This window comes from Filicampus tigris, chromosome 20 (genome assembly GCF_054856515.1).
Source record: "Filicampus tigris isolate MCC_2025a chromosome 20, RoL_Ftig_1.0, whole genome shotgun sequence".
Taxonomy (NCBI): Eukaryota; Metazoa; Chordata; class Actinopteri; order Syngnathiformes; family Syngnathidae; genus Filicampus; species Filicampus tigris.
In genome coordinates this window covers 10,292,100-10,312,063 of record NC_141236.1, presented here as the reverse complement: position 1 = coordinate 10,312,063, position 19,964 = coordinate 10,292,100, and the positions used below count along the sequence as shown (strand labels likewise).

The 19,964-nt window shown below is 40.8% G+C and overlaps 3 protein-coding genes across 7 annotated transcripts in view; 2 read left to right on the top strand and 1 right to left on the bottom strand.

Annotated features, from left to right (window-relative positions):
• The first annotated feature begins 88 nt into the window (after nt 1-88).
• On the top strand, nt 89-8,653 carry LOC147128256 (NAD(P)H oxidoreductase RTN4IP1, mitochondrial-like). Of its 3 annotated transcripts, XM_086018965.1 has the most exons (11): nt 89-684; nt 763-914; nt 1,595-1,663; nt 1,744-1,868; nt 2,014-2,062; nt 2,145-2,281; nt 2,992-3,175; nt 4,169-4,264; nt 5,235-5,393; nt 5,562-5,605; nt 7,011-8,653. In XM_086018965.1, exons 1-10 carry the CDS (start codon nt 408-410, stop codon nt 5,568-5,570), a joined length of 1,257 nt encoding a protein of 418 aa, XP_085875091.1. In that variant the 5' UTR covers nt 89-407; the 3' UTR covers nt 5,571-5,605; nt 7,011-8,653. The 3 variants fall into 3 exon arrangements, with proteins under 3 accessions (XP_085875091.1, XP_085875090.1, XP_085875089.1); XM_086018964.1 differs by lacking the exon at nt 7,011-8,653 and having other exon boundaries at nt 5,562-6,811; XM_086018963.1 differs by lacking the exon at nt 7,011-8,653 and having other exon boundaries at nt 5,235-6,811.
• Nucleotides 5,898-19,964, bottom strand: part of LOC147128255 (uncharacterized) — a 21,087-nt gene continuing 7,020 nt past the window's right edge. Inside the window, exons 4-22 of the mRNA XM_086018957.1 lie at nt 19,777-19,956; nt 19,182-19,220; nt 18,092-18,210; nt 17,376-17,520; nt 16,994-17,133; nt 15,674-15,800; nt 15,455-15,490; nt 15,089-15,231; nt 14,867-14,990; nt 14,117-14,262; nt 12,196-12,322; nt 10,637-10,666; nt 10,433-10,545; nt 10,210-10,342; nt 9,424-9,563; nt 8,234-8,357; nt 7,571-7,729; nt 7,322-7,478; nt 5,898-6,291 (exon numbers count right to left, since the gene is read on the bottom strand). Coding sequence (XP_085875083.1) covers nt 6,203-6,291; nt 7,322-7,478; nt 7,571-7,729; nt 8,234-8,357; nt 9,424-9,563; nt 10,210-10,342; nt 10,433-10,545; nt 10,637-10,666; nt 12,196-12,322; nt 14,117-14,262; nt 14,867-14,990; nt 15,089-15,231; nt 15,455-15,490; nt 15,674-15,800; nt 16,994-17,133; nt 17,376-17,520; nt 18,092-18,210; nt 19,182-19,220; nt 19,777-19,956 — 2,271 coding nt within the window. The 3' untranslated portion in view covers nt 5,898-6,202. The remainder of the gene's footprint in view (nt 6,292-7,321; nt 7,479-7,570; nt 7,730-8,233; nt 8,358-9,423; nt 9,564-10,209; nt 10,343-10,432; nt 10,546-10,636; nt 10,667-12,195; nt 12,323-14,116; nt 14,263-14,866; nt 14,991-15,088; nt 15,232-15,454; nt 15,491-15,673; nt 15,801-16,993; nt 17,134-17,375; nt 17,521-18,091; nt 18,211-19,181; nt 19,221-19,776; nt 19,957-19,964) is intronic.
• The window catches only part of ripply2 (ripply transcriptional repressor 2), a 24,902-nt gene continuing 16,656 nt past the window's right edge, over nt 11,719-19,964 (top strand). For all 3 annotated transcript variants that reach the window (XR_015083891.1, XM_086018973.1, XM_086018971.1), the window contains exons 1-2: nt 11,719-11,853; nt 14,859-14,926. The gene's annotated coding sequence lies outside the window, so the exon portion shown is untranslated. The remainder of the gene's footprint in view (nt 11,854-14,858; nt 14,927-19,964) is intronic.

The following is a 19,964-nucleotide window of genomic DNA, read 5'->3' as shown; positions in this document are numbered from 1 at the left end:
ATGGAAGTAAACCCAGTACCCAGTGCTGGTGACGTCAGGCCAGTCTCGCGACTCCATTGGTCAGGATATTAGCATCGAGAAATGTGATTCGCTGCTGCTGAAAGGTGAAAGGTTAGCTTGTTATGTAGCCACCTAGCTAGCAGGACCTCTGTTTACAGTGTTTGTTTGTAGCATTTCTAAACCCGCTACAGCATAATTTAACACTCGTATATGCTATTAAGTTATATCCGGTTAATTTTGACGATATGAAACAATTGTCTTGGAGTATTTTTTCGCTTTGAAGGGAGGAATTTAGGTTGCTAGCTCGCAATCTTACCGGTGTCTTCTATCTGGCAGGGTTATGTGTCAAAAACTGACCTTGTTGGCACTGTCAGCTGAAGGACTATTTTAAGCTTCTGTCCTTAGCAATGGCTTGCACCAGGTTGCTTCACTTATTCAGAATTAGAGCTACGAGTTCGACCCCAACGCGATCCGTCGGGGGTGGACGGAGCTTCCGAAAACATGTCAGCACTTCAGCTTGGCGATCGCAGAGCCGCATGTCTGCCTGGGTCATCGACCAGTTTGGCACGAACGAAGTGCTCAGGTACTCTGAAGACATCCCAGTGCCTACGATCACCTCGTCCAGCCAAGTGATGATCCAAGTGCACGCTGCCAGTCTCAACCCTTTGGATGTGTCCATGAGAGGTAAGAGGTCAGCTCACTAAAAGCATGTAGACAGCAGTCTGACTTCTTGTAACCATCACATTACTTTCTTGATTTTAGGAGGGTATGGAGCGAAGATGCTCAAGCTCCGAAAGGACCCGTTTTCAATGATGGGCGATGATAGTGGTTTTCCTCTGATCCTGGGTCGAGATGTGTCTGGTGTTGTGGTGGACTGTAGCTCTGAGGTTGCACACTTTGTTCCAGGAGATGAGGTACACAGTGTTTCCCAGTAGGTGGTTGACATTCGGATGCTTCAAGTGTGCATGAGTAATAAAACATACAGGGGAAGTAGTTGACTCAAACCTGGAACGGGCACTGCTCAATTTGTTCCTCATTTCAAACAAATCTTCCCACAGTAAGTCAACATTTCCCGCTGAATGAACGTTAAATTTCTTGCTGTAGCTATAATGGGGAATGAGTTTGTCAACTGTTGGTATCATAAAACATTTATTAACTGAACGGGTGATGGTGAATGTGCCGTTTTTAACATCTTTGCTGCAATGCAATTGCAATATACCGATAGCAGGTATTGGTAATGGGTTCATACCGGCTTTATTTGAATGTATCAGGTAAATTAAGGAAGGGTAGACATGGTCAAAAATTGTGTATTAGGTTTTATGATCATTTTTCCACCCATCTATAAGGTAGACTTTCTTAACAACTTCATTTTGTGCATGGATTCTAGCATTAGCATCCCTGTGCAGAGGGTAATTGACTTATGAGGATTCCATGCGACGTGAATGTACAATACAATTATGTGCAAATGTTCTTTCTGTAATCTCGTTACGTCATTGCAGAATTATCTCTATGGATGACTAATGAACGCTCAGGCTCGACTGATTAATGATATTTAAAGGTACAGTGATGTGAAATGTCACATGATGTGCTCCAGGTTTGGGCTGCTGTACCTCCGTGGAAACAAGGCAGTCTGGCAGAGTTTGTCAATCTAACAGAGTTTGAGGTGAGTGCTCGGCTGCGCTATATTTTCAAGAAATTGAGACGGCTGTTTATATTGTATTGACGTTTGATGATCTCTTAAAGGTGTCCCACAAGCCCAAATGTTTGAGTCACATGGAGGCGGCGTCCATACCCTACGTAGCCAGCACTGTGCTGTCTGCGCTTGGTAACGCGGGTGGTCTTTGCAGAGACAGCTCCTCCAATAAAAGGCAAGCTCAGCTCCGTCAAACATTGAAAGTCCAGAACTGCTGCTTTTATCAATGTTTATAAAACCAGTCAACATAGTCCTTGTTGAATTTAATGTTCTCAAAAGCGCACATTTCCTTCACCATTCAATTTGGTGTCCTCTCTTAGAGTTTTGATTACTGGAGGATCAGGAGGCGTTGGCACATTTGCAATTCAGGTGAAACATCACAAGATCCAACTTTGGCCTTTTGATCGTGTCTTTGTTTACGTCGCTGTTTTCTTTCTCTCTGTGCTACCAGTTGGCAAAGGCCTGGGGTGCCCACGTTACAGTCACGTGCTCTCAGAACGCCGAGGGCCTTGTCAGAGGGCTCGGAGCCGATGAGGTTGTGGACTACACTGCGGAAGATATGGCAGAGCAACTAGAAATGATGGAGAGGTGTGTGACATTGCCCTGATTGGGGAAAACAAAAGCGCAAAATGTTATTAACCAATAGCATTGCATAGTACTCTCCACCTGTTATTACAAAGAGGTAAACATGGAAATGAACTTTTTTGCAATAGAGTGAGCCTTTGCTAATTCGCGGATTGCCATTCGCAAATGTATTCACATGCAAATTTGCTTTCGACAACATAACTGTCATCTTGCATACACTATGCATAGTGTGAGGACTGATTGGTAAACCGTTTTTTCACGTTCATTGGAACTTGGCTACTCCTCAAACAAGAAGAGAAAGTGAAGAGGATAAAAAAGATTCAAGTGTTATTTGACAAATGTATATGGCAAATCAAAAACAAATTCTCTTCAATGAAATTCGTCTGTGGAAGAATCTTCCACCGCCTTCGTTTTACAGTATTCATTTCAAAACAAATCTTCAAAGTCTGTGTTTCAATCATTATATATAAAAGCAGGAGTGATTCCTATTAAAGTGCCTTAATGTACTATGCTGACATCTCCCAGTCAACCGCACACACCTGCGCACTTTCCCTCCAGTTTTTCTAGTTTCCATGGATACCAAGGCTTAAGGCCAGAGTGCACAATTGGTCAAGCCTGGTTTAAGCTTTGAAGACAAACCAAATAAGCATTGCAGTGTCATTTTCCCAATGTAGCAAATTCAAAAGAAACTTCTCATGCTCTCGCGTTGCCAGATTTGACGTGATTTTGGACGGCGTGGGCGGGGACCCCGAGGAGTGGGCGGTGGGCTTGCTAAAACCCTGGTCCGGAGCAAAGTACGTCACGCTGGTAACCCCTTTGCTCTTCAAAACGGATTCTCTTGGCCTGCTGGATGGACTCGTTCACGCCGGATCCACCCTGAGCACCAAGGTCATACAGGTAGCATATCGAGATAGGATTTGAATTTTTAAAAAATGAATACAAACTCTTAACTGAAGCCAATAGTTCCCACTGATTTTTGAGATGAAACTTGGTTGGGCGGACGGTGACTAGTTGGAACTGTCCTAAGTCCACTTCCGTTGTTCAGTACTGGTCTAGCAGGGTATATGAGGAAGTGACAGTAGTAAGTGGGGGCGTCGAGCATGCGCTTAGTGCTGAAGCAGCAGTATGTGGTGTTTGTGCAGATTGTAGCCAAATGTCTCCCCCCCCCCTAGCAAATAGCAGTGTTTGTGTGTTTCTTGCCAAGCCTCCCAGTCCCTTTTGTCCATGGCAGCAGCCAGCTGGACAGTTGAGAGGGCCACAGTGGTCACACCCTCACGGCTCCTCTCATAACAGCAACATCAAAGCTCAACGGAGCCCTCTACTGTTCGTCCTCTTGCAAGCACTCATCAAATCAAAACTTTTTAGATTCGGGGGCACCCTACAGGGGAGATTTTACTCTGTGTACCCCGCCATGAAATATTTAAAATCAGCAAAAAACAAAAACAAAAAAAAAAACTACTTTTGACTCTTAAAAATCGATTTTTAAAAAAAAATACTCTAATGAATTACAACATAATACAAAGATAATGCATGTTCATTACGGCTTCCTCCCACGTTCCAAAAACAAGCATATTAAATTATCCATAGGCATGAGTGTCGATGTGAATGGATGGACAGTCCTGGGTGTACCCCACCACTCACCCAAAGTCAACTGGGATTGTAGAAGATGGATGGATGCATGACATCTCTATTTAAAAAAAAAAAAAAAAAGTCCTCATGTCCTCATCATAGAATGTTGTTAATAATGTGTATTGCTAAAAACAAACTGGGTCTTAAACGGAACCTTGGGGATCTCCATACGTAATATTAATTCACCATATTCTGTTTAAAAAAAAAAAACAGTAAACTACACAAATGTACTTCACTTTTTCACTTTGTTCTCTTTTCTAGAACATAATGTCAAATGGCATCTTCTACCGCTGGGGGTTCTATGCCCCAGACGGGCCTGGCCTGGATGAGGTCAGCAAGCTGGTGGATAACGGGAAGGTACTGTATTGATTCACTACCAATTAGCAACCGTCAACCAAAGAGTCAAATTAAAATCAGAAACGAGAATCGTAACGCCGATCAAAGATAAAACAAGGATCCCATACATTCCCGATCGCCCCAGCAGCTTTGTTTCGGAGTGCGCGTGACATTCCTGCTGTGCTGGTGGGTTGGCGTCCGATGGAATCAGGCGCTGGGAAATGCTGAATGGATTTTTACACAGTGCTGAGCAACTATTCATACAGGCATTTTGGGCCTTTTGTCCTGGGGGCTTACAGCAAGCAGCTGATTTAGACCAGTGGCGGGAAGCATTGGACACACACACACACACACCCCAAAGTGCTACTATCAGTCAGAAGTGTTTCCAGTGTGACACGGACGCTTTTGCCATTCATTGTTAATAACGAGAGATGCTGACCAGAATAACAGGCTGGACCTGCTCAGGATTGTCCAGCCTCATCACATTCTATAGCCTGCCCTCACATTTCCCACATTGGAAGCTGGGGAATTCTGGCTATTTGTGCATGTCAACTAAATATAAAACGGGGTTCCTGCTCTCAAGCACTGAACAAACGTTTTGGATACAATTCTTGACATTGTAATCACATGACTTGTTTTATGAAACATGAGGGAGTTGAAGTGATAAAAGCCACGAATTTGCTTGCTTTGTTGTTGTAATCTGATTTACTGATTTATGTATACGTTGCATTTGTTTGGTAGATTTTTGTGAAGTTGTCATAGTGGAACGCTTAAAAGACTGCAAGTCAAATTGTTTAGTAAGTTAGCAGCTTTAGCTAAAGTAGATAAACTGTGTTTCATATTAATCGAAGATTATGAATTACATTATGATCCTTCAAAGTGCTTGTCAAGTGATATGAACTTTGAAATGTCTGTATAAGAGGAATTTAATCATCGTTTCCTATTTGCTCAACTGCTGACTGCGTTTTCTCCGCCATTTTTGTGAGAACAGATCCTGCCAGTGGTGGAGGCCCAATTTCCATTCAGCCAGGTGCCTCAGGCCTTCCAGAAGTTGGAGTACGGCCACGCCAGAGGCAAGACGGTTGTCAGCGTTACTGAGGAGCAAGATGGAGAGGAGCAAGAGATGTACCAGAATGCGGCGCAGGAAACGGTAACGCACACAGTGCGGAGAGAATAAGACTGTGCTGATTCTTCTTCTTCTTCATACAACCACATGTTGCAAACTCTCATCGAGTGAGACAAGATTAAAAATAAATAAATAAAAAAAAATAAAAACATTTTTTTTTTGTTTTTTGTTTTTTGGAACCCTACAATGAAGACTATATAACAAGGTACCTTTCCCATCACCGCCATGTAACTATGGTAAGTAAACATCTTGTCTGCAATTTACACCGGAACACAACAAATTCTATGTGTATACGTACATGCTCGCATGCTGAGACGAGCCTTCATTTTGACTGCTATTGAATTAAGTGTGAAAAGAGGGAACTCACAATTTGTTTCTTTAGGTAACTATGAATGTATGTATGGACGCAGGCTCTAAATTATTGTTCATAAAGTGCATGCTTATTGACCTGTAAAAAAAGTATTTCATAGTTATTTTGTTGCGTCAATATGTGGGTTTGATTTAAATTAAAGTGCATACAAGGTGAGCTAAGGAAAGTAGAACTTTATTTTTATTGCGGAATAAAATGTTACATAACATTTGGAATAAAAATACATGAGACGTGTTAACACTGTTTAAGTTAATTTTACAAAATGGGTAAATGGGTTCATTCATTGAAAAAGCAAAACATTAACCTTGTAGTACTTGGAAGGTCTTCTTTCAAGTCCGAACCTCACTGCTTGTATTTTAAGTGGGCAGTAATACATTCTTAAAGAGGTCTTTCCTCGGCGATCGAACATTGCAGCAAATGTGCACATAGTCCTTGAACACTCATCTTGCTGCACGGAATAGTTTTAAATAATTTCCACGTCCCACTTTTGCTGTGCTTTTTTTGGATCCAGGGTGTTGAGAATCACTTGGTTTTTGTCATAATGATGCCCCCCTGAAAAAGAAAAATCATATTTAAACACAACATGCTGTGCATTAAGAAAAGGTGCACATTTATAGTAATTAGTTTCCGGATAATGTTTTTTTTTTTAGGTTTTATTTTTTTTTAAATACTTAATTTTAGTTTAGTTTTTATTATATTTATTTATTTTAAATATATGTTGTGTCGTACTTATTGAGTGTAAAATAGAAAATTTGTTTTGGTGAGTTGTATGTGAAATATGAAATGTAAGCTGTAGTTTCGGTTAGTTTTTAAAAAAAAATCATTTTAAAAGCAAGAAAAATGTTTTTTCGTTAGTTTTCGTTAACCAAAATAACCTTGCTTCCTAGTGATTCTAATTTTGAACCAGTTTTCCTGATAGGGGAAGAAAAAGTTGATTCTGTTCCAAACTAACACTGTTGCCATATATCATAAAACTTCAACTGTTTTAAGTTACATTTTAATATATGTCATCATATCGTATATAAGTAAAACTGAATAATAAAATGAAAACTGTGATAAAATAAAACCTAAATGGGTTCTGTGGGTTACGTGTTCATTGGTTTTGCAGTTTAATATCTGTCCCACTATTAACTGTTTTATTCTTAAGAAAAAAAATATATAAATAATAAAAGCAGTGGATGACCCAAGACTTGTGCAGTGCTCCATGTTAAATGCATGACTTGCAAGAACTAATAGGCTCATGTGTTAGTTTTTTTTTTTTATTCCACAAGGTGTCACTGTTGACAACGATGCACAAAATTGGACCAGAGGTAACCACTTTCAGCCTTGTTGAACAAAACATATTTAGACTGGCATAAGAATCATGTTGTTATTTTCCAAAGTATTGCATGACTGGCAACATGTCACTACATACATTTTAATTGTACCTTCTGGAAGAGTTTTTCTTTTTTTATATTGCCTGATACTGTACGTATTTTCATAACGCTAATAATCCTGACAGCTAGACATGTTGAATCTGTGTAGTGTTCAAATACTGGAAAAGTTATCTTTCATTGTTAGTTGTTAGCCAGTAAAGGCTCACCTTTCACCTCCAAGACCAGATCAGAGGTGGGCATGTACCGGATGAAGCCCTCAGGGGTGATACTCCACACGTGGTTGTCCACCTCTGGCATGAGGCCCACGCGGCTCCCCGCTATGGTCACGCTGCCGCTGGGACTCAGGCAGCACTCCTCAAGGAGCTGGAATACACAACGGCCGCCCCCCCCCCCTCCTCAGTCAATGGCATTCTGCTAGTCGAGTCACAGAAATGAAAAAACAATCTCGCTGGTACCTTGCAGTGGAGATGGCCGCCGCGGTAGATCCAGATCTGCTCAATACCGTTGGTCTCCTCGGCCTCTTGAATCCGCAGCAGTTTGACGTCCTCTAGATCGCCCGTCACGGACATCAAAAGCCGCGTTTGTCTGTTTCTTAACCTGAAGTGCACGTGCCTCTACGCAGAAAACGCACAATTAAAAACAAAAGGGTCAGTCTTTCTAATAGATGACCACTCTACGGTACAATGATGATGCTTTGTTTACAAATACTGATTTAACAGGTTGTTCGTTGTTGTGGCTGTAGCAAAGATGTGTAGATGAATAAATAACCAGGTTGCTAGGATTTACGACCACAATAATAACCATATTAAAAAAATATATATTTGTACTGTTTGAGATACAGCTCTTGTATCGGCTGTGTCATGACTTCTATCTCTGGTTATTACTTGGGTGTGGACAGCAATTTTTTTTTTCTTCATAATTTATCATGTACTCCTGTGAAGTCATAATGACTGTCAACAAATATGACAAGTGGTTTATTTTTTAAAGAGAATGTAAGACAGTTATTGCACGTGACACGGTTTTGATTAGCACATGGGGAGCTATTTGTGGAAATGGTGTAGTGTATGTACAAATGAAGCAGGTCTGGCTTTGTTTTTTTTAGGAGGGTTCTTATGTACCTGTAGAAGGGGGCGGAGTGATCCAATTTTACTCCACTTGCTGAACTGGCGCCAGTCGGGTACCTCACCGGGTTTGACCAAAATCTGAGCCCCCCGATAGTTGATGCCCTCATACAATACCCACCTGACAACACAGAAAGTAAACAAAGGCAACTATTAGCTACCAGTTTGTTTTTACACATGGATTCTTGACATGTTTGTGTTATCTGTACATTTTTTAGACTTAAATATGGTATATACAGTATCAAGTAAAATAATAGTTTGGTTAATTTCTGTCACCAGGTATTTATTTAGTGTGTTTGTTCCCACTGTCAAAAATTGCAAAATATTGCAGCGAGTACTAAAATATTTGAATTCTACAGTACCACTTATAAGCACCATTCTGTCAGGGCACCAAATGCAGTGGTACCTAAAGGGCAGAGTTAAAAACATTCTGCCAAACTGAATTGAATTCATTTGTACCACTTTGTCTTAAACTTGTCTGCCTACTACATTTGGAATAGGAGGATCGGGCCACTGCTGAAATTCTCCCACCACGCAGCACGCTTTGTAGTTCCTCAACTAGGGTTTACACCAGTTGCCTGAATGTCACACATCAGCAGCAGATTTTCAACGTCATCATTGTCAGACAGTGTTATCGTGCTCAAAAAGAAGCAGTGGCACCGTTAAGCCTATGCATAAATGAGCTCAAATGAGCTACAAACATGTGACTTGACCAAAGTCACTTAAATTGTAAACATGTACAATACTCTACTGAAATGCGGTGTTCCACAGGGTTCAGTTTTGGAGCCCCTGCTGTTTTTCATTCTATTTGCTGCCCCTGGGTTCCATCTTGAGAAAGTATGGTATTTCCTTTCACTGCTATGAGGATCTATTAGATCTATTATATATTGTTTACTGACTCGTATTTGTATACTGTTATGTTTGTGTACTGTTCACATTCCTCCTCTTTACTAAGTTGCTAGTCTTTTTCTATGTTTTTTTCCCACCCTCTATTATGTGTGTTTATACTTTCCTGCAAGTAGGAACTACTGTGATGCAACACTGAGGGTTATGAATAGCTCATGTGTAAGAAAATTGGCTTTAACAACGCCCACACCGCAGTGAGCTGTGAGATTCACACCAGGCAGAGAACTTGTAGATGGCCTGGCCGCAGCCTGGACGACCTGCGCAGTGATGAATTTACTCACATGCCCCCCTCCACCAGCACCGACTGGACCCGAGCGCAGCCCTCAGCCAGCTGAAGGTTGACGCATCCGTCCGCCAGTACCACCCGCTTTCCACGCAGACCGCAACGCTCGAAAAGAATGATGGAGGGCTGAGAGAACTCCTGCCAAAGGGAGAGAAGGGTTAAAAAAAAACTGTGGGTGGAGCACTTCAGGCCATGCAAAGTCAAATGGAGATTTTTGTAATGTTACCGTGGAAACACAACACTCAGACCTTTGTACCTACTCTGCATTTTGTTTTTGTCTGGCACAGGGCTGGCTAAAAGCCCGGTCGTCGAACATTTGTGGCTCATTTGATGCAACATAGGCAAAATATGTTCTATCCTTACTTTAATCAGTATGCTGGGCATGTGTCAGTAACTTACACCCAATTGCAATTTTTGTATTGTGTTAATATGGAAAAAATATTTTGATTCTATTATTATGCTACTGCTAATACTTAATATGCACAAAACTGTAGCATTTTGATGATTATATTAGCTTGTGATTATGTGATGCGATTAAGTGGTATATATAACAAATGTAGGAATCGAAATTATTTAGGTATTGAAACACGATAGGAATAGTTTTTAATGAATCTAATGAGTTACACTTTTTGAATTGAGCTACTGAAATTATTTCTCTACAAATCTACAGTGTTTATTTATTGACCTTGTATATCTGATGTTTGATTGTTGATGCTGATGAAGGCAAATGCGTCATCATTCTTTATGAAATTTGACAGTCCGGCGTGTGAGTTAATCGACTTACAAAGCCAACAGTCTGTAACGAGAGGATGGTGGCACTTGCGTTGATGCAACCCATCGCCCTCACGTCCTGGTAGTTCCCCTCCTCCAGCAGATACATCCTGCCACTGAAGTCCTGGCCTTCGAACCCCAGCCAGCTAAGAGACGTAAACACAAAATAATCTCAAACAATCTACACAATAGTAGTAAATTGAAGTGTTGTCAAGTCAACATTTGAAAATGCTCACCTGCCCACCAGGACCTTGCAGGAAGCCACCGAGAACCCTTCCTGCAAGATAGCCACGCTGTCCTCCAAAGAGAGGGCGCTGCCTTGAAAGCCTGGCTCAGAGAAAAGCTGAACCTGAGGACAGGAGCACATGGCACATGACAACATGCCCCAATCATCCACTGTGAGCCCCTCTCAAGTTTCTTCCAATAGCACAAACACTTACTTTGAACTTGGCCACATTTTCAAAATCGTCCTGAAATACAACAACAGAGAGTTATTTATCCCTTCTTCACAACGTCGTCAATCATATACAGTCACTTTTTCTTGTGATTTTCACTGCAAAACAATGGAGACTCATCATGTGGTTTGGAGGGGGAAAAAAGGATGAGTCATTAAGACCATCTGACAAGTATTTCCCTCATTTAGTGGTCATTTCATTTGTTCTGGATTTTTACGTGTCACATGCTTCCAAAGAGGATCAACAATACACAAAACGCGTCAGTTCCCCATGTCAAGTGAGGACACAAGCAGGGGGAATGTGACTGGTCACATGCGCTGAATATCTGTGTCACTGAAATGGCTTTCTTTCAGGATTCACATACATAACGGTTATCCATTTTCGACGGCACTTGTCCTTGGCTGGGTACACTCTGGACTGAAGTTCAATGACAAAACTACATGATAACAAAAGCATACCTAAACACCTCAAATGTAAAAATATCAAAAGCAGCTACAAAAGCAATAAAATCTCTACTAACATTGTAAACATTGAGAAATTGCAAGCATTCTTTGTTACATAACCCAATTTGAATATTAATTCAGCAATAGTAGTTGCAAAAAAAAAGTTTTTAATTTACTATGTATGCTAAGATGGTGGGAAAGCCATACTTTTGTATGAATGAAACTTGCCAATTCACTTCAGCAGACTTCCTTGACACCAAGTTGCCTAAAAGCAAATAGGTGAGTTTTTACACTAATAACGGAGGATTGTTGAAAAAAAAACAAAAAAAACCATAAGAAACGAAAAGCCGATCACTTTTTCACATTTCTGCATCACGTGTGATATCCATCCATATTTATATTAAAATAAATACTGACAGAAACACCACCCTCACAACGATAGTGCAAAGTTGTGTTAGTATAATGTCTAAGGTTAAACAGGAATATTCGTACAATTATTGCGAATAGTAATATAAACTAAAAAAATAATAATAATAATTCACTGATTCATTTTCTTCGGTTTATCCCGTTCAGTCACAGTTTAACTGTCGTATTTTGAAGTTACGCGACGATCGAAGTCATTGAATGCACCACAAACCCGGAAGTCATCTCTCCGCACTGCTCCGAATGAGCGACTTGGGATAGAAGAGACGCGATAATAGTCAAGTGCCGCAAGAAGTGAAATTTAAATAACAACTCCTGCAGACTGAGAAGAAAATGGTAAGATAACGAACTCTTCTGAAAATAACATTTCCTAGTTTGTTTAGCACCACATTTGAGCGTCCGTAGGCGCACTAATTAAACACCTAATTAGATACACATGCGCAACCCAATGGAGCCCAGCAAAAATGTATCTCATGTATCTAATATTGCTCCTTTTTGAATGAAAACGTCAAAAGGGTAGGTACAGAGATGTCAAATGTACTGATACTTGTGAAAAAAAATAAAATAAAATAAACCTCAGTTAAATGTAGAAGTACAAGCTGCTCCCCCACTTGAAGTAAAAGTACATATTCAGTCCTCAAAAAAGACACCGCACAAAGCACAATGCAGCTGTCTTACCAGAACAACAGGCATTACTGAAGCAATTCGGTCCCGTAGTGCCCCCCAGTCCTCTGGGTTTCCATACAAGCCTTTTTCCAGGATGTAGGACTCCCCGCAAAAACCAAGCTCGTCAAACACGACCCAGCTAGGAAAGAAAAGATCAGCTGTAATTATGTTTCTCAGTTGTGGAAAAACTGGATGGTTATTATTTTAGTAAATCTCCTTGATTGTTAATTTTGCCTCAGTTGCTTCAAGACAGGATTAATTAATAATAAATTCCACACATTCAACCAAATTATGACTATAAAATAATTGAATAATTTTTATGCCTGTCCCTTGTCATCAACATTTAATAGTAGGGCTCGCCCATATGTTTTTTTTTTTAGGTTCATGATAATTTCGATATTTGGCATATGATCTTTGTCTTATATTGCAATGTGTTGATGCGTGAAAAAAATTGCGAAAATATTTGGCAGATTTTTCCCCATTTTAAAAAAAGCTAACATCATCCGATTAAATAGGCCAGTCCAGGCCAGGTGTAAATGTTCATCCACTACATCGATCGTATCGATTTATATTCCTGCGATCCAATTACATTGATCTGTGCTTGGTGAGTTGGCCTTTCGGACAAAATATATCGATTTGAATTCAAAATTATGGTGTAAGATTCACCATAATTGATTTTACCTGACTCCCTTACAGGCAACAACAGGAATCTGTCTCTCTGTCACACTGGTTGAATTTTGGGCAAAAAAAAGTTACTCAATAGATTTCAAGGCACAGAATTGTTTCAGATCGTATCATTCTGGACAATATCGTCCTAGATCAAATGGCAACAATGAATGGTGATACAAATCAAAGATAAAAGGACTCATAACATCCCGAAAGTCAAATGTTCTTTTGTTGGTTACCACCTTTCCATGTCGGTCGATCTCTTTGCAAACGTTTGGAGTGTATTTTTTATAGATGACTCATTGAATTATGCTTTCACCACAAGCAAGTAAACTTGTTTACTTTTCTAGGCCATTTGTGCTTGCTAGCATACAAGACTAGACACGGCAAACAAGCGTGGTATGACAAGGGCGGTGCCTGTGCGACCCAAAGACATGCTATCTACGCAAGAGTAAATGTTAAGTGTCGTGAGAGTCCTCTTTCCTACAACGGAACTTAATGTTCTACATTTCATGTTTACTCTCACTGGGCAGGCGGGAATCACCGTTGCATGATCAAATTGTTCAAAATGCAATTTGCATATTTTCGTCCGGAATTCTTGTGCAGTCTGATCATAGCTTAGAAACTAGATTTTCCACTCTGCCCTTATCACCATACTGGCACTCACACAGTTCAAGGAGAGTGAAAAGACGACTAATGACGTTTATTTTCCCATCTTGGATAATAGAATATTTTTGGAACTGCTCATTTGACTCCTCTTCCATGTTTTGTTTATTCCCATGGCAAGAGGTTAGCGTCACAGAAACTTTACATAGACAGGAAGTTGAGGTGTGGCAGACCAAAAAGCCACTGCTAACCTACTTGTGTTGACATGCGCAAGGGTGTGGTGCCTCTTAATGCTACCCACACACCTGCACTGTCCTTGCAAAGTGCGGCAGGAAAACACACACATTTACTCGATTAATTGCTAAGTTCAAACGCAAGCATGTATCTTGGACTAAGGAGGTGCACAGGGAAGGTAAAAAAAAAGTAGTGACATCATACTTAAGTAATTTCTTAATTGGACGTTTGGAAAATTTGTCAAGTGTGTGGAACTGATGGTGATTAATCACCTCCTGAAGCAATTGAAGTTTAAAAAAAAAGCAGAGGTCGGGAACTTTTCATTGAGTTTTGTCTAGTTTGCTGTGTAAAGAAGCGCAAAATAAGATGATGCTTACATCTATGCTAAGGCAGAGCATTATTATTATATACAAAGTATTATACTTACATGCCACTAATAACATCAACAGACTGCGTCTTGGTGCCGTAACCTGTGTCATCCATGTTGATGACGGGCACGATTAGGTCGATGTTGACCCCCCGTTCGCTGAAGTCTTGGTTGCTGAACATTTTGAGGTGCGGTGACATGAAATCCTGTGACAGACGTGAGAAGGTATTTTGTTTTTGTCCCTGGCCAAACTTTATCCTTTAGGGGAGCTTTCAAACGTACAGTATAGTTCTCATTCTTTACTCCGAATCAGTTATGGCATTCTTCGCTTGTTCCAAACCAAAATATATTAAAAAAAAAAAAAAAAAATAGTTTAATGACTTACAAAAATAATTATTTGCAGCCGTGCACATTGGTGAGGGCTGTTGCTTTTGTCGGGGGAGCAGTGAAGGTAGCCTTGATTCTAATCTTGCTAGCAGCTTCAAGATTGCATACGGCATCTTTAACAGGTGCATTTAATTTGACCTTCTCTAAACCTTTTGAATTCACTGTTCAGTGTTTTCCCTGCTGTTCTCTTAACCTTCTGCTGAATGTCAAAATTCAAAACGGGTGTTTAATCCATCCATTGACAACTTCATTTCCTGCTTCAATAGAATTGCTGTTTAAACAATCCTCTTCGTAACGGCGCTCACGTTTTGGCATCATGACGCCAAGGCGACACGTAGCAATTGATCTTGAGTCTTCAAACAGTGTGTTCAGTTTTCTGACTGAGAACATTTTTGGCTTGACTTTCCCCTTTAAGGTACTCACAGCCAGGATGGGCCGCAGTGACAGGATCTGGCTTGAGTCTCCCCAGTCGCTACAGTCCAGGTACTCTCCTTCCTCCAGCATGTACTGCTGCCCTTCAAACCCTTCCTCGCTGTAGCCGACCCAGCTGGAAGAGAATATTTGCAAATGTTTGTTTTTTTTAGCTACATGTCTGAAGATACAGACCGCGGTGACCAAACTATCACTTAAAGACCAAAAACTTACAATCCTCCAATTATCTTCAAAGAACCCACAGACTTCAGCTTGTGAGTTTCAGCGTTTGTTTCATCTCCTTCGCAAAAGCTGAAAACATCGCTGTCGATTTCCAAATGGGAACCTTCCAGTCCAGGCTTCTCGTATACCAAAGCCTGGAGGAACGACAAGTACGATCTTTTCAGCAAAGCTGACATATTGTACATGTATAGGTTAAGTAAAATGAGATGCTGAAAGTTGCTTTCTCCTATATTATTAAATCTTTTTTTTTTTATCAGTAAAAATCTTGATGTAGGTTATCATAATTCCTGGGTTTTAAATTAAAATGTCAAACATTTATTCTGATAGCAAACAATTTATTGGACTTAGCCGCCTTACCTTAACTTCATTTGGGTTCTCCACTTTAAAACCACCCTGAAACAAATAGAACATTTACATTAACAATGTTTCTTGGATTCAGCCCTTTAATACTTTGACAGCCTGTTCACACGGTGTAGCCTGTCACTTGAAGTTTGATATTCGTTTTCACCAAGATTTCTTCTCTATCTCTGTGACGCTACTCGCAGTGCGAAATGCGTACTTGCAAATGCTACGAACCATTTTAAGGGGTTTGAGGGATCCCACAAATGGCGACGGGAAGCCCCAGGTCTCAGGAAAAGGGTACACTCCTGGTTCGAGAACAGTCAGCATTCCCTGGAACCCCGGATCACTGAACACCAGCCACCTGAGGGCAGGAAAAAAAAAGGAAGAACACATGTGTTACAGTTTGCTTGATCATTAAGCCAGAAGATCCATTAACATCCATGAGGTGCAACTCAGGAGACATAATCGGCGGTGGATATCTGTTATCTGGTACTCTTGTCCAAACGGACACCGATACTCGTCATTTGTTCAACGGGTTGTGTAAAATTACAACAATATGGACTAAAACCAGTAAATACACGGAACCATTCATTGCGTTTGCAATACCTCAAATGTGATGAAATAATTTTTAGAATCATAAGGTACGTGTACTCTGTATGCAAGTGTGACTCATCTTTCAAAGTATCACATTCTTAAGAAGGTCAAACATTTACCATCGATTTTGAAATTAACTTCAGCGCAATACTCCATTCATAACACCGACTGTCTTAAATGTAATATATTATAATATATTTTGCTGGTAAAATTAGAATTGTTCCTTACAAACCCTCAGGGTAAGATTAATAAATTGCATCTTGAAAGGTCAAATTTAAATATTCTAGTTGCATAATTTTCTTAAATCATTTAACTCGTTCGTGTGCATAAAATGATCCTGTCATTTGGGACTTTAAAAAAAGGTCGTCATGTCAAAAGCAACCTGAGCGGTCAGGCATCATCCTTTTTCTGTTAAAAATTTTGAGAAATTATTTAAATTCCATTGACGGTGCTAAATATAATGTACAAAAAGACACACACAGTCATTAACTTCCTCCAGGCGTTGAGCACAAAATGTCTCGTCTGACTCACTTTGCGTGGTTTAACATTTTCTCCTTTCACCGCCACACCTTTTGTCTGTAACTCTCATTCCACCGCCCGACTTTCCAAGTAACCCCCCCTCAACCGCCACCCCGCGCACACTCCTCCTGTCTTCCAACAGGCATCGGCACGACAGACATTCCTGCGCAAACACCGGTAAAGCGACGACAAAGAACGCGGAAGTCAGCGACGACTAGGATTCATTTGTCTCACGTTGCGAGCATCCAATTGATCCAAGTCTTTCGACGTCTACTTCTTTTCAAAGAAGAAACATCTCAAGTCTTTAGAAGGCCTTGGAAAAGCCTCATTTCTCCTCTGGATCAATCTCAATAAGAGAGCTATGAGAGTTTCTTGGGTTGTTGGAAGCATGGTCAATAGTGTCCGACCGCACCTGCAACTACTTGGATCTGAGCTACTTACACCCCGGAGTGAACTTGGATGGAAGCCGTGCTCAGTGGGATGCCAAATGAGCCGGTCTCTATAGCGTCATCGTGGTAAGGTGTCACTCTACCGTGGCCCTCCGGTTCCGTGAACAGATCGATATGAGGGGTGCAGTAATCCTGAAGAGAAAGATGGAGGAAAACAGTCATTATCAGCGCTGGCCCAATGTACCGTAGCGTCAATCACTCCTTGGAACTGGAATTAAGCGACAGTCTGTTTTTACGTTCAGCTGTCCAGGGACCCACAGTGAATACAAATGTGGCATTATTGTCTATTAGTAAAAAGGCCGGGGGCCGTGTGTGGTCATGCTAACATCTCAAAAAGGTCAGAAGAGGTGGAATCATTTAAGCGGCACACTCACACGGACGGCAAGTCGAATAGAGCCAAGGCGCATAGGCGAGGTGTTGTTTGGCTCGGGTTCTGCCCACTCGTTTGTCAGTTCCAGGCCCCCCTCCTCCAAAGCGATACAGCGTCCCTGAAAGTCTGGCTTCTCGTAGAGGATCCAGCTGTAGGGGAAAAGGCCCTTCTCAAATCAATGGAGAAACACATGACGGTGTAGTTTGGATTTTGCGGATAGTCAAATATTGCGGCAAGTCATTTTCCAATGCAAATCGTCGGAGCAACTAGACCGGCTCTCTCTGTTTTGTCACAACAGTTGTTTTATTAGGTTGACCGGGCTCTTGGCCGCTTTCTTTATTGGTTGCCTCAGCAAATGACTGCAGTTTGCCAGGCATGCTGTTGACCGCTATTTGTCTTTATTCTGATTTCCACTCTTACGCTAACAATACATGTGTTAGCGACATATGAGCAAACTTGATCTGATAGTGCGGTCAGCAGGACTTTAATTACAAGCTTGTAGGATGACTATTGAATATAGGATAAAAGCAGCCGGCATATTTTAACGCAAACTGAGCCCAGAACCTTCTTCACTCGTTGACCTTTCACTTATCTCAGCCACTCGTGCCTTCAGTCAACACTGATATTCTAAAAGCATCCGATTTCTAATTGCAGCTGCAATTCAGTTTGCTTTTGGTTTGATTTGACATGCCTCAAGAATGTAAGCTGATTAAAACTTACCATCCACGTATGACTTTCACAGATATGATATTTGAGAACTGCAGGTGAGTCGCATCCTCTACATCCCGGTAGATCTCATAGACTTGCCCGCTGAACTGAGCTTTCTGGAACAATACAATCTGTGGAAAAACAGATTTTGTTTGTCGAATTGAAGTCTAGTCAAAGGCGCACCTTTGCAAAAACAAGGGTAAACAATCCATGTAGTATTACCTCGAGTTCATAGGCCAACGCTGAGCTACAAACATTATACTGATACTGCATTCTACAGAACAGGGAAGTCAAAAATGTCTGACCTCAGATTCGGAAAAAATGATTTGAAAAACCGCTCAAAGTCTCGAGTACCTTCTTGCAAACTCTTGTGAAATAGGTGTACAGCACCTCAATTCTGCAGATATCTTACATTTAAAGTCTTAAACGGAGAATTTATAATCTGAATTACCGGTATATCAGTTGTCTCCATTAACACAAACAATTCAGCGAGGAAAATGTGTCAATCACGGACGGGTTTGTTGTTGTGACTTTACAGACAATTTATCTCTTCACAAACAAAAGAAACAATTCTTATCACGGTCATCCGCCATGTTTTGACTGGTGTAGTAGCATATTTCCACCTTCCCAGCAGTTTAAAATGCAACATAAGCGCGTATTCAGTTTTTATGCCTTAGCCCGCACAAGTTAAACATGACGAAAATTAGTAACAAGAGCCCTCACAGAGTTCAGACTTCCATCTCAAGCTTTACTGTATACTTTGACAAACCTTAAATTTGTCTTTTGCTAGGTTGATATATAAAAACCTGTAGCAAGTTAGAAACAAGTATTCTTACCTTCCCCCCAAAATATAGCATTTCTGGCAAATGTAAATATGTAGCTAAAATATTTTTACTTCAACTGTAATGAAGTCTCTCATGTTTACCAGCACGCTGGCAGTAATCACTTCCAGCTTTGCAGCAAAATTTTCTTTCGAATGTATTTATACCCCCTAGTACAACATATGAAAAACAGATGTTTTCAGCGCGCAGCAAGTCAGTCTTTCCAGAGTTCCTTCCAATTTCAGTACAATCGCATGCGCTCAACGTTGCAAGTACTGTACCTTTCCAGGTCGCTTATGAAATCCCTTGGCAGTCCTCGCCTAGAAGACAAAAAGCACAGAGGCATGAACATGACACAGTATGTGGAGAATGACAAATATCTGCAAGGGAGGCCGGTATGCATTTCTTTCTGCCACTTTGATTGTCATAAGCTTTACATTCTAAGTGCTGAAAGTGTAGCTAGCCGATGGGGAAATGTTAAGCTCGTGCTTGGTCAAAGTGACATTTGATGAGGGTTTTCACATTGTCACACTGATCTCGCAATGCAAATGATTGTGAGCTGTAGGCAACAGCACAGTGTAGTCTTTGTTAATGCCCAAAAGGCATTCCCCCCCCCCCAACACAAAAGATCCGCTGTTTGTCTAAATGGAGAAGCTTATGTTGCAACTAATGATGACTCTTGGCGCAAGAACTAAACAGCGAAACGGTGTAGCTTTGCCATGTACAAATTGTAATTGCTTTAACGCTCCTCTCACAGTGTCAAAAGCAGATCGTGTTCCCAAGAAAAACAAAACAGATGCATGTCCGCTGATTTTCCTTTAATATGTCAATGATTTAGTTATTCTTTAAAAAAAAGATGGTGTGTTGCATACTTACATGATTAGTACGTATCCTCTGAGTCAGAGGCTGCTTAAGGTCTGAATGTGCTGGGTAAATTTGAGGTGAGTTTTCATTTGTCTTTCCAAAAGCTGGAGGCACAGTAGGGAGGTTGAAACTTGGTTTTGCAATCAGATCTGCTTCAGTGACAGATGCTGGAGTTGGCATTTTTGCTGCAACCTAATGAA